The sequence below is a fragment of the Cheilinus undulatus genome, linkage group 10 (assembly GCF_018320785.1).
Source record: "Cheilinus undulatus linkage group 10, ASM1832078v1, whole genome shotgun sequence".
NCBI lineage: Eukaryota > Metazoa > Chordata > Actinopteri > Labriformes > Labridae > Cheilinus > Cheilinus undulatus.
This window is the reverse complement of record NC_054874.1, coordinates 9,010,910-9,022,978: the sequence shown is the minus strand read 5'-3', so window position 1 is coordinate 9,022,978 and position 12,069 is coordinate 9,010,910. Positions and strand designations below refer to the sequence as shown.

General features: G+C 39.8%; 1 protein-coding gene across 9 annotated transcripts in view; it reads right to left on the bottom strand.

Moving 5' to 3' along the window:
• The window catches only part of dlg3 (discs, large homolog 3 (Drosophila)), a 161,401-nt gene that overhangs the window by 42,527 nt on the left and 106,805 nt on the right, over positions 1 to 12,069 (bottom strand). For 5 of the 9 annotated variants that reach the window (XM_041796996.1, XM_041796993.1, XM_041797000.1 and 2 more), the window contains 2 exons: positions 11,009 to 11,153; positions 7,239 to 7,401 (listed from right to left, as the gene is read on the bottom strand). In XM_041796996.1, the coding sequence (XP_041652930.1) occupies positions 7,239 to 7,401; positions 11,009 to 11,153 (308 nt within the window). The remainder of the gene's footprint in view (positions 1 to 7,238; positions 7,402 to 11,008; positions 11,154 to 12,069) is intronic. The other 4 variants (XM_041796995.1, XM_041797002.1, XM_041796999.1 and 1 more) reach the window with 1 other exon arrangement.

Here is a 12,069-nt window from a genome sequence, read left to right as displayed (position 1 = left end):
TAAAAGTCATAATCTGATTATAAAAATGAGATAGAATTATGATAAAGAAGATAAAATGTTGGAATTATGACGTAAAACGACAAAATTATGAGACAGAAAGACATAATTGGGAGTAAGTTTTAAAATTCTGAGATAAAAAGTTGAACTCATGAGAAAGAAAACTACAATTATAGAATAAAAAGTCTCAATTATAACAGAATGTCATTGTGATGACAGAAAAAATATTAAACAAAAAAACTCAAAATTGTGAGGCAAAACTCAAAATGTATTTAAAAAGTCATACTTATGTTAGTAGGTCAAAATTATGATGTTGAAGTTATATAAATTGTCATTAAAAAGTCAAAATTAAGAGTTAAAAGTTATAATTAAAAAATACAATAATGAGATGGTAGGTCATGGTTATGAGATAAAATTGTGAAATTAAAAAAAAAAATCATAATTATGATATAGACACTAAAAACTGAGATAAAAATTATCAGATTAAAAGTCTATATCATGAGACAGAAAGCCATAATAAGAGAAGTCAAAATTAAAACTTTTTTTTCATAATTATGACTTTTGTAATAATTTGTTTCTTAACTCATTTCCATGACTTTCCATCTCCTAATAAATGTGGATGTAAGATATTTTTTAAATTATTGATTATTGATTGTTATGTTCATATTTTTATTCTGAAGGTGTGCAAATGGGCCTCCATACATTTGGTAGAAATTAATGTGCTAAATATAATAATGTGAAACCCACGAGTGAAATTAGCAGAAGATGGGGATTATGTAACTCTAAGAAAGCATGTTTTTATGACTGGATTTAAATGGAATATTCAAATACATAGATATCTCCACAGCTAAATTAAAGACGGTTAATGTGATAAAAATTCAAACATATATCATTTAGAAGTATCATTAAGTTACCTGAACTTAAGTGCCTGTTGCGTGACAAATTCTATTTCTTTGCTCTAGTATTTCTTGGACATTTCTGTAATCAGTTTCATCTGTTTTTTAAGTTCCTTTAACCCAGTGGTTCCCAAAGTGGGCCATGGGCCCCCCAGGGGGGTGTGACGTCATGATGGGAGGGGCTAAGCAGCACAAGCAGATGACTTCAGCGCTGCAGAATAGGAGCAGTTTATTGACGTCACCTCAGATTCAACAATGTCACTGAGAGCCTTGGTGCCTCTTTCGTTTTGCAACATCATACCTGTGTGAGACAGTTGTTTTTTCTGCTGTTGCTGCAATTAAGACAAAAAGCAAATCAAGGCTAGACACTGAAAATGAGACTGCCAGCCTCACAGCTGCACCCAAGACTGAACAGATCTGTAGTACTAAAAAAAGCCCACAGTAGTCACTAAAACTATTGCAGGAGTTATAAATCTTAAAGATGTTTGTTAAGTTTGTATTTTCAGTGAACTGTTCATCTGCAGAGAGTTAGAAATGTAAAAATCAAAATTTGTAGGCTTTATGTTGTGGCAAATTTGTGTGCAAAAGTTGTGAATGCCATTGTGGGGTAGAGAGGTGCCTGAAAATATTTTCATCTGCCAAAGGGGGGCCTGACAAAAAAAAATTTGGGAACCACTGTTTTAACCTATCAGGTTTTACAGTATTGTGTGGTTCTGCCTTTAAGACTGGAGGTAATGTCTGCATATTTTGGTTGATCTCGCTAGTTTTACAACATCTGACATCTGACGAATGCACTGCAACGTGATTTGCTGAAATACAAATGTAGAGGGCACATGCAATTAAAAAAAAATTAGACAACAACAAAAATTAACTGGACAAGTAAATCGTGACAGCAGTAGTTATTGAGTTCTGTGGGTTTTGTGATGTAACATCATCCCTTTTTGTTGTTTGTAGATGATTAAATAAGGCAAAAAAACAATGATTTACAGTAAGCACCGAGGGTTTAAGCTTCCTGTTAGTTATTATTAGTCTATCTGCTAGAGAGGCTGGAAAAAAAATTGGTAAATGTTGAAGTTCTATTTTTCAGAAAACCCTCATCTTTTGGGGGGTTGTTTACTTCTAGGCGGCCTAAATGGGTTAAATGAGCACTCAGCTGAATCTGCTCTGATTACTCTTATGTTAATCTTCATTTTGCTTTTACAGAATCAAAACCAAAAGGTCAAAGTGTTTCTTGTCATTAATGACTCAGAGGTTGTGTGTTCCTGAGTAGGAGACACATGTAGTTACTGATTAGCTCACCTGCTGCAGTCCACAGGCTTCTGTGCACACAAGCCTCATCTGAACAAAGCCGCCTAACTAGAAGCATTGTCGTGCATATCTAACAACTGCAGCCCTGATAGGAGCGGCAGACTTGTTTGGTGATTATGCACACAGTCACCACTGCACACAACATATGTTTACACTAAACATGCACTGAGGTTTTTTATCTCTTATCAGGGTCCAACGTGGACGGAGACAAGAGGGCTGTGTACAGTACCGACATATCTGCAGAAGAAGGGGGTAATATCAGATGGAGAAGAAGGGGGAGGGGGTTGTCGAGGGATGTGACTGTGATGACACCACTGAGGGGGAGGTGCAGATGGGCAGAGTGCCGACACAAGCTCTGACTCACTCCTCACACAACCAGCCTGCTCCACTTCTGCGGAGGCCTGCACTTACTACAGCATCCATCTAAAATAACCCCCTTTTGCTCTGAGCCAATGGGTGATCTGCTATCTGCCCGTCAGTCTGATGGGGTCTGATGCTTGTGTGCTGTGATTGAGAGTCAAATCAGCCATGAGAGCCCTCTGAGACAATGCCTTGTACATCCACTAGGGGCAAACAGGTGCACCACACATGATCACAGGTCTTATGTAACTCTCATTTGCACCGATGACTGACGACTTGTTTGGTTTGCAGGATGTTTACCCGCAGGTCTGTGTCTGCATTGCATTTGAGATGTGTATATGTGCTTGAGAGTGTCAGCACATCATGAGCGAACGTCTCAAAGCACAGTATGTATGTGTGATTGGTGCTGGCAGCACGGGTGACAAGAGGGGTAAGACCCGGGTGCATGGCCTGGTTTTCCCAGTGTGCAGATGAATCATGACAGCTGCAGGACTGTCTACTGCTACAGGTCTGCTGGCCCGTACCGGATCATGCTCTTACTGCCCGTTACATTTATGGAAACAGTGAGGTCTGGTGTTTATATTTACATGCATGGTGCAGCAGGAAACATTCCAATGCTGCATTCCAGCATGGTTCATGTTGAGTGGCCACAGTGAAGTTCTCCAGTCCTCCTGTACTGTCTTTCCTTTTTAACACCACAACCTGCCTTTAGTTTTAATAAACAGCAAGCCAGCACATGGCTCTGCCAGCTGTGTGTAGGATATACAAATATAGCCTAATTTGAACATGATTTCAAACCCGGGACAGAGTTTATGCACTATTAACATTTAAGGTGTTGCACCAGCTGAACAAGAGTAATCTTCTTGATTGCTGCTGCTACACCTGACAAGCTTTAGCACCTGCTGTACTGAATATGGAGTTTACCAGTGTATAAGTAGGGGGGTATTCCAAAGGACATCTATCAAATTTAAAGATAAAAAGTGTTAAAAAAAACATCAGTAGAAAAAAATGATCTCTCATATCTTAGAGTGAATTTAAGAACTGTTCAACTCGCATTGCTATTATCACATTTATATATTTTATACATCTTATACATGACGAGGATGTGAGTGTTGCGATTGTTTTCTTTGACTTTTCCTTCATCCAGGGAGGAAACTTTGTCAAGGTGGTGCTTAAGTGAACACATTAATAATACTATTGCTTAAATGCACTGTCTGTTATTCTGAATAGAATCCGAGAGTGATGCGGATGGGATTGGACAGAGCTGTTGTGGAAGCGTTAATGGTCAGAAATCCAGTAGGAGCGGGATTAAGAAGCATGTAGTCATTCTAACTTCTATAATCATTACTAGTGCAGTTTCATTAAATCCAAGAGCCATACTACTTCACTGCTATATTTATCAATAATAGTCTCTCTATTTCATTGCCGTACTAGCTGATAGGAATAAGCATGATAGAGTCCCTTTCTTTTCTTTGTAAATTGTTTTGGACTGGTTTTCATGTGGGAAATAAACATTGGGTTAAGCTGTGTTGGAGTGTCCGACCGTCTTGAATGCACCATGACAGCAGTGCACGCGAAGCTGCGGCTCTGTCACCTTTAAATGACATCAGAAGACTCAGGTAGTGGGGAACGCTGCCACTGAGAAGAAGAAGACGCCAACTCGGATTCTACAGCAACCAAAACCCCACGGATTTGAATGAAACTAGTCTTTGTTTTTGAGTTAAATCTCAACTAAACAAAAACTGAACTGAAAGAAAGCTTGGGCTCACCGATCCACGCAACGCTTCAATACCGAACTAGGCCGGAGGCCCTGACGACCACGGCGTACAGGTGAGCTTACCCAGCTTGTGTTTCTCCATACTGAAAACCAGTCCTGTTTTCCTTCATCTTTTCTGTAATACACTGGATGTTAGGGCTAGAGTTTTGACATTGTTTACTTACCCAGGGTTTAGCCCGTAACACTAGCTGCTAATGCTAATACTGCATTGTTCTGTTTTCTATCAACCATAACTGTTACTACGATTTTTCCACATACTGTTACCATTATAAATAAAGTAATATTAATTTCCTACAAAACGGGAGATAGGTTTATGGCCACAACTGCCATAAATTTGTCTTTTATATGTTGTTTTGTTGTTTCTCTTGTCCTTCTCCACTTCCTGCTTTTCTCCACCTTCAGCAGAGAGCATTTATGGTATAAATGACTGACACTGGTCTGTTATGAAAGGGTATAGTCTTTTTAAAAATATTAATGATTAACACTGGTCTTTATTATAATAGGGTGTAGTCTTTATCATAGTATTAATGATTTACACTGGTCTCTTTATTATAATAGGGTAGAGTTTTTTATTATAGCATTTATGATTAACAGTGGTCTTTAATAAAAAAGGGTACATTATAAAATCAATGATTAACACTGGTCATTATTCTTAAAGGGTGCAGTCTTCATTGCAATATTAATGATTAACACTTGTCTTTATTACAACAGAAACTGTATGCTTTTCACTGATTGGCCAGATGAAGTGAATAAACTATTTTTTCAATGATATTTCCATTAGTCTAGATGTAACGCTCCTATAAACCTTTCATCTCTGTGATGCAACCAAATAATAACACAAGTTTAGTTCCAAACCATCTACTTTCAATGTACGATCAGATTGTTAACTATAATCTGAGAGAGAACTTCAACAGCTGAGCTGACAAGGGACGGAAACTTTGACTCTCTTTCACTCACACAAACAAACAGGGATAAAGACACTGGTGTGAATTCAGAGCACATATGACACAATATAACACATAAAATGCATAACATAAAAGCAATGGGTTTAGTCACAAAAACATGAGCACATTCATCCATCAGGAGAGCAAAAATGGCATATTTGCTGATATACTGGGATAATTGAGTAAAAGAGAATCATGTAACACTGAAAAGAACATACTGCCTGAATAATATCTTTACTAGAATCCACCAGTGGAGGTAGTCTGGCCTGATATAGAGGCTTAGACGTATCCAAGCCTCCTGACAGATGGAAAAGAGCAGCTTGTGGGAGCCTGAAGCCCTTTCAGCTGCACCCCTGTGGAGATGTATTTGTGCAGAGCAGGTACGGCTCCATTTTAAACCACACTAAAAAGGGAACTATTGTTTTTGATTCATAGATATGAGCTGAGAAAATAAGTGGACCAATAATGACTATGGGGTAGATTCTTTCAAATACCACACTTGAAGCAAATCTAAAACAAAAATAGGGCACAAAGGCCAAAAAATAGTAGGCTACTTTCGTCTACAATGTTTAAGCTCTTTGGTTGATTTGCTGTAATACTTCCTGAAATAATTCAAATTAAATTGTGAAGGATTACTGTAAAAAGTGCAAAATGCATTTTTATCAATAACAGGAGGGCTTCAAACAAACATGAAAGCAGCAACATATTTAAAGCAACACACAAAGCAGTTAAAAAGACATGAGGGAAGGAGACATTGACATGCAAACACAGACATAAAGCAAAAACAAAGCTCCATTTAAAAATCAGAACTTTCCCTTACATCTGCCTCTCTTCTGTTGCCATTTCTTCACACTTGACTTTTTCTACCTGTGCAATCTGAGCAAAAATGTGGCGTAACATTCTCCAGGAAAGGCAGGTCCCTCTCTGGCCCTAATCCTGCTACACAGAGGAGGGTTAGCCAAGCAAGGCGTGATGGACTAGGTTAGTACCTGCCAGAGAAGGGGAGTGGACCTTGGCACAAGGGAGCAGGGGAAGGACAGAAGCCTCTGTAGAGGGCCTGGGGCCCCTTGCTGTCCCCAGGTTTGTGGATGACACTGTAAATAGGTTCAGCTCTGCTGTGGGGGTACAGGAATCACAGTGAACGGGACAAGTGCAGGACACAAAGAAAGCACACAAACCAACAAAGATGCAACAAAAGCACATACAAGTCATGTAGACAGCTTGTACAAGGACATTACAGGGTCACATAACACACACTCATCCAGTAACACATGCACTCCGAAGCACAGCACACAGACACGCTTCAATGCCAGCATGCTGTTACACGCACACATAGGGGGAATACAGCCTCCTCCCCAGAGCTGTGGGTTAAGATGACTCAAGGCCCCGTGGGATTCTCCAATCAAACCTCTACGACTGCTACTCCTGATCCAGTACTTGGATAGGATGTCAAAGGTTAAAACACAGTCATAACAAGTACGAGAAGTGACAAGCGGCCTCCCTGCAAAGTATTTGGTCAGCACACAGCCACCACATACTGTCTAGCTTTAATATAGTTTGCACCACCAGGACCACCATCAGCTAAATATCTCTGAAAAAGCACTGATCTCTTAATGAATAACTACATATCATCATTCACAGCTGGACGTACATGCATGTAAAAGAAACAACACCCAGAAATTGCATATTGACAACTTAATGGAGGCTGCTGGGGACAAAAAGAAACCCATGCAATCTTAAAATTACTTGAGGAAAAATTCTAACTTAATCTTAAGAAATTTAGATTTAAAGTAATGTAATTTTTCACATACTACTCCAACAAATGTCAGCAAGGCCTTTCTGTGATTCTCTTAGTCTCCTCTCTGTGTGTTGTGCTAGTCTAAATGTACAATCATGGAGACTGTGTATAACATATGTGAAGAGTTTCATTCATAGGGGAGACAGTGTATAGCCTACCTTGTGAAGTCTTCCTCCCCCAGCATGTGGCGTGGGACTGGCGAGTATCTGGACGGGGTGACCTGGGGCGGTGGGTAAACAGGTTTAGGCTCCATTGCCCCCATGTAGTTGTGGCTGACATGGTTGTCCACCATGGTGGGGAAGGCTGGAGGGAGGGCCAGGCCGGTAGGGGGAAAGAAAGAATGATTACAAGACAGGCACAACAAGGACAGAGCAACACATGAGAACAACAACACATTGCCAGTGACAAAGGTAGATGAACTGAAATCAAGTAAAAAAGTTGCAATGTGAAACACAATGGCTGGAAATCAAAGTCCTGAACTCTGACAGAGAGGGAAGAACGTCAATCTTTATAGTTTGCTGGAGTATAATCCATGGTCTTAGGGCATCAAAGGATTAGCTTTTTTACCAAGGTCAGTACAAGCTCCATGGACTTTAACAAGTAATGAATCAGCAGAGCGAAGTCATGTAGCTACCAAGATTCGACTCAAGCAAGGTTGAGATGGAAGGTGATAGCTTTCCAGTGAGGGTTTTAAAGACATATAAAAACCCATATTTGTTGCACCTCTCTCCAAGGGAAAGCCAACCAGCCTCCTCATACAGAACACAACAATACACACTGTCCAAAGGCTTTAGAGCTGGAGCTGAAGCATATCTTTAATTATTACCTTCCAGCTCCCACAGCCAATCACAGCTCTTTCTCTCAACACAGCGGTCCATTTAAATATGATGTACTCCTCACTAATCCCTACCTGCATTAATCCTGATGCACCATACTGCTGCTGCTGGCAAAGCTTAACCTCCTCCACCCCAGCCTCCTCCTTTATAGCATAAAGCTTGTTGCACCCTCATTTTAAGATTCATGCTACTATGTAGTAATTGCTTTTGAACTAATATTATATTCAAAGTGAACTGTCATCAATATATCTAGCCATAAGGAGGTTTCTAACCATGTGCACCCTGGAAAGTCAAAGCATGCTGCTTGACTAACCCAGGGAGCATGATTTGAGCAGATCCTTCTCCCCTGAGTAAAACTGTATATCAATTTTGCAATTAAATTGTAAAATCTATGACAGGAGTGTTCCTGGCTGAACTGTTTTACTGTGAAGGAAATGAGCCTACCTCTAGAGCCATGCAATTGCCTTTGTAATAGCAATGATGTAATAAGCAATGAGAGGACTAGTCCAAATTATGAATGTACAGCTTTTAAGAAAACAATATTTTTTGCTCCGTTTTACGCTAATATTTGCACAGTAAGTTACTAGCACTGTCTTTGTGTGATCTGAGATGTTTCAGTGATTATGTGCTCATGTTAGCTGTCATTTAAAGCCAACAAAGCCAAATTAGGGGATTTTTGTTAAACAGTTAATGCAGTCCTTGTTCTTCTATTCAATAGCCAATTCACAAGCCTAAAAAAAAAATCTCTGAATTAACATTCCTGATTGAGGCAGCTGAGCGTGATAAAACAAGCGTCTCAAATCCAGATCATCTGACTACAGGGCACACTGTCAGAGGGGGGTTAAGTCTGCATCACAGGCTCGCTTAAACCCAGACAACTGCAAACATCAAGAATATACAGAAAGCCCTCGATAGTCCCGCTTCTAACGCTAAATCACTGTTGTGTGGAAATCTGAGATGCTGCAGCTCAAGATCGTGGGCTATCATGAGCAGGTGGGATGTGAGAAAGCAACCACACTCAGTGGGAGGCAGAGAGCTGCGCTTGTTGTTTCTGTGGGTAGGATAGGATTGTGTGTGTGTGTGTGTGTGTGTGTGTGTGTGTAAGCATTCACTACATTCACTATGTGGGTGTGTGGGCATAACAGTTTTGGGAAGAGAACAGTGATCCAACTTTAAAATTCATGCAGGCAGGCCTACTGTAATATCTCTGCTAAAGATAAGGAAAAAGGTGTTTCGCAGTGAAAAATACTCAAACATGGTCCTTCACTTATAAATCACAGTTTCCTTGCGTCAAACACGTAATATAAATAAACCTGTTCAGATTTTGGAGCTTGCTGCTTATGGATTAGTGAATAGAAGATTTTTTTTTTAACATTTAAAGTGAGGGAAAAGGCTCTCTGTGCTTTACACATGCACTCCTGAAAATTTCAACACAGCCAGCGCCCTTGAAATCTTCCAGAGAGGCTTTTTCACACGTTCCTTACACCGTATAGTGGTGTTGGATGCTATCAAAGTCACAGATCAATGTTCATAACATATCCATAACAAGCAACAAGCAAGCCTTTTAACTGATATGTGTGATTAGTTAATTGGAAGTATTCACTGCATAGACAGAAGAATGGAAAAAGCATACTGGTGAGCAGGAAAGAGTACCAGGAAGCCTCATTACATTCACTGTTGCATGACATAGACATAACCACCTCCTTTGACACTCAGTAAAATTTCCAGAACATTTCCTGCTACGTTCTCATGTCAGCTCTCCCTAACTTTCATAGTTATTCTTCCACAGAGTGAAATATTCAGCCATTGAGTGTACACGTGCAGCTCATCGGAAATTATTTTCAGGAATTTGTGCAGATTTGAAAAAGACTGTAATGCCTAAACTGTCAAATAACAAAGTCATAGAATTCTGATTGCTTGGATCTGGAGTCATTTTATATTGTGCAAAGCAAATGAATCGGCCAGGTTTCATGTCTGTCATCAGGCAGATCCATCTCAGCTTCAGTATGAAACAATTGTGCCAGGATGCAACAATCAGCTAACCTGGCACGTCAGATGGATTTGTTTCACACATCCATCTGGTAAACCACTCATACACAGCATTTGGGAAAGGGCAGATCCTTTGAAAACAAACTCAGAGGGTGATTAGATGAACGCTCTGTCAGTCACATCGGGGCCGATCAGAGCAAAAAAAAACACGTGACGTAGCCGCTACCGAGGAGTAAACTCTAAAGAGAACTGCATAACGGGAACCATGGTGACTGTAGACATGTCAGTACACAACTTTTGTGGTTTTTGAAAAGAAAACAACTCAATGCTGTTCTTTGTTTGTCTTTTAATGAAGAAATGTCATCAAGTTCTGATAAAACTGGTGCTTTAGCAGCATCCACACTAATTTCTTCCACCATAATTAAACCAGCCTCTTGTTGCTGCTTGCTTACGTCATGACTCCGCTGTGCCTGAAAGTACTCCCCCCTCGTTGTTGATTGGTCCTGTCACTTTCTAACCGGGCCCAAACGGTTCAGACGGGAGCTTTGCAAGATGGATTCACCGGTGAGAAACATGGAAACAGGCATATCCATCTGCTTTGCAAGGTTAACAATCAGCATCATTTGAAGAGAATGAGGCAGTAGCAATGGGCGTGTTTAGTTGTACTGCAAGCCAGTAAACAATGGCTGCTGGTGGAGAGATTATTTAAAGACCCTGTAAAGTAAAATCCAAAATTTGTGTCTTAACACTCTTGATATTTTGGAATAAGGTTGCCGTAAACATATAAAAACACTGAGATCTACTTGTTACTGAATTTTGGATTTAGATCGATCTAAAGTTTTTCACCTTTTTCCTGGCTGGGTTTAATTTGGGTGGGGCAAATATGTGAGCTGGTGATGTCATAAATATGATTCATTTAGCTTTAAAGTTTTAAAAATATTTGTGGAAATGGTATGTGCAGAAATTTAATTTGCAGAGATCACCTTATCACTTCCATTTCAGTTTTTCACCTTGTATACAGTATATGTGTCTGAAATTAGCATTTTTACCCTTCATACATTCATTTGGACGACTTAAGAGAACAAGAATATGTAGATACGTACTGCTGGAGTAGTCTGGCGGGGCGTACATGTCATTGAGGTGCACAGGTCCCGGTTTGGCCACCTTTAGATAAACCATATCAGAGGTGTTCTTCAATGCAGCCACTGCCTCCTCATGACGCACATCCTGCAGCACGATGTTGTTCACCTGAATGTGATGATTGTCAGGAAAAGAGAGGAGGATGAATCCGTGCATCAACACCTGAACACCTCGTGTCTTTGCTGCACTGTGACAACATCAGCCATCACACCAGCCATCACACCAGCCAACACAATAATGAATCATAGCTTGAAGGTATTATGAGACTTCATAGCACAGTGAAAGGTTGGTGTGCTGAGCGGCGTTAACAGAGGTCAGAAGCAGTAGGTAGAAGGTTGAGAAGATGCTCTGAATTTCTTCAGTTGCTCTTTTAAGATCCAAATCCCTGGAAACATGCTGTCAATCTAAAGTTATTCAACACCCTGTATTTCAGCAGTATTCATAGGAAGCATCATGCACTTTCTCAGTAACTCAAAGAAAAAGTATGTGTGATCTAATACAGAAATGACGTTTAACACTGCTGCCGGGACTTTGTCTTCTGATCAGATGCCTTGAGTGCAGCATGGTTAATCATCTACTATTTAACTGTAACAAAAATTAGAGTTTGCAGCTTTTTCACACAGAGCTGTGCAATTAACACAGCACATTTCTGCCAAAATATAGAATTGATGGTTTTATAAACTAAATAAAATGTAAAATTGTCTAAAATTACTGAATCAAAGTAACATGAATTCATATTATTTGTTACTTTCTACCTCCTCAGTAACAGAGCAGTTGTTTGCAGGTTTTTCTCTACACTAATGCTAGCTTTAAATTATGTCTTTTTCTCCTAATTTAATATTTCTTCCATTTATGCACCACTCATGGGCCTTTTAAATGTCCCATGTCCCGCTCTTGAATGTTACATTATCAATCATCCACACAGTCACACTGTAAATGCTAATTTGTGCTGTCCGTATCGCTCAGCAGAAAAAGACAGGATGAGGCAACCAACCTGATAACATCCTGCACTTAACATGTCCCA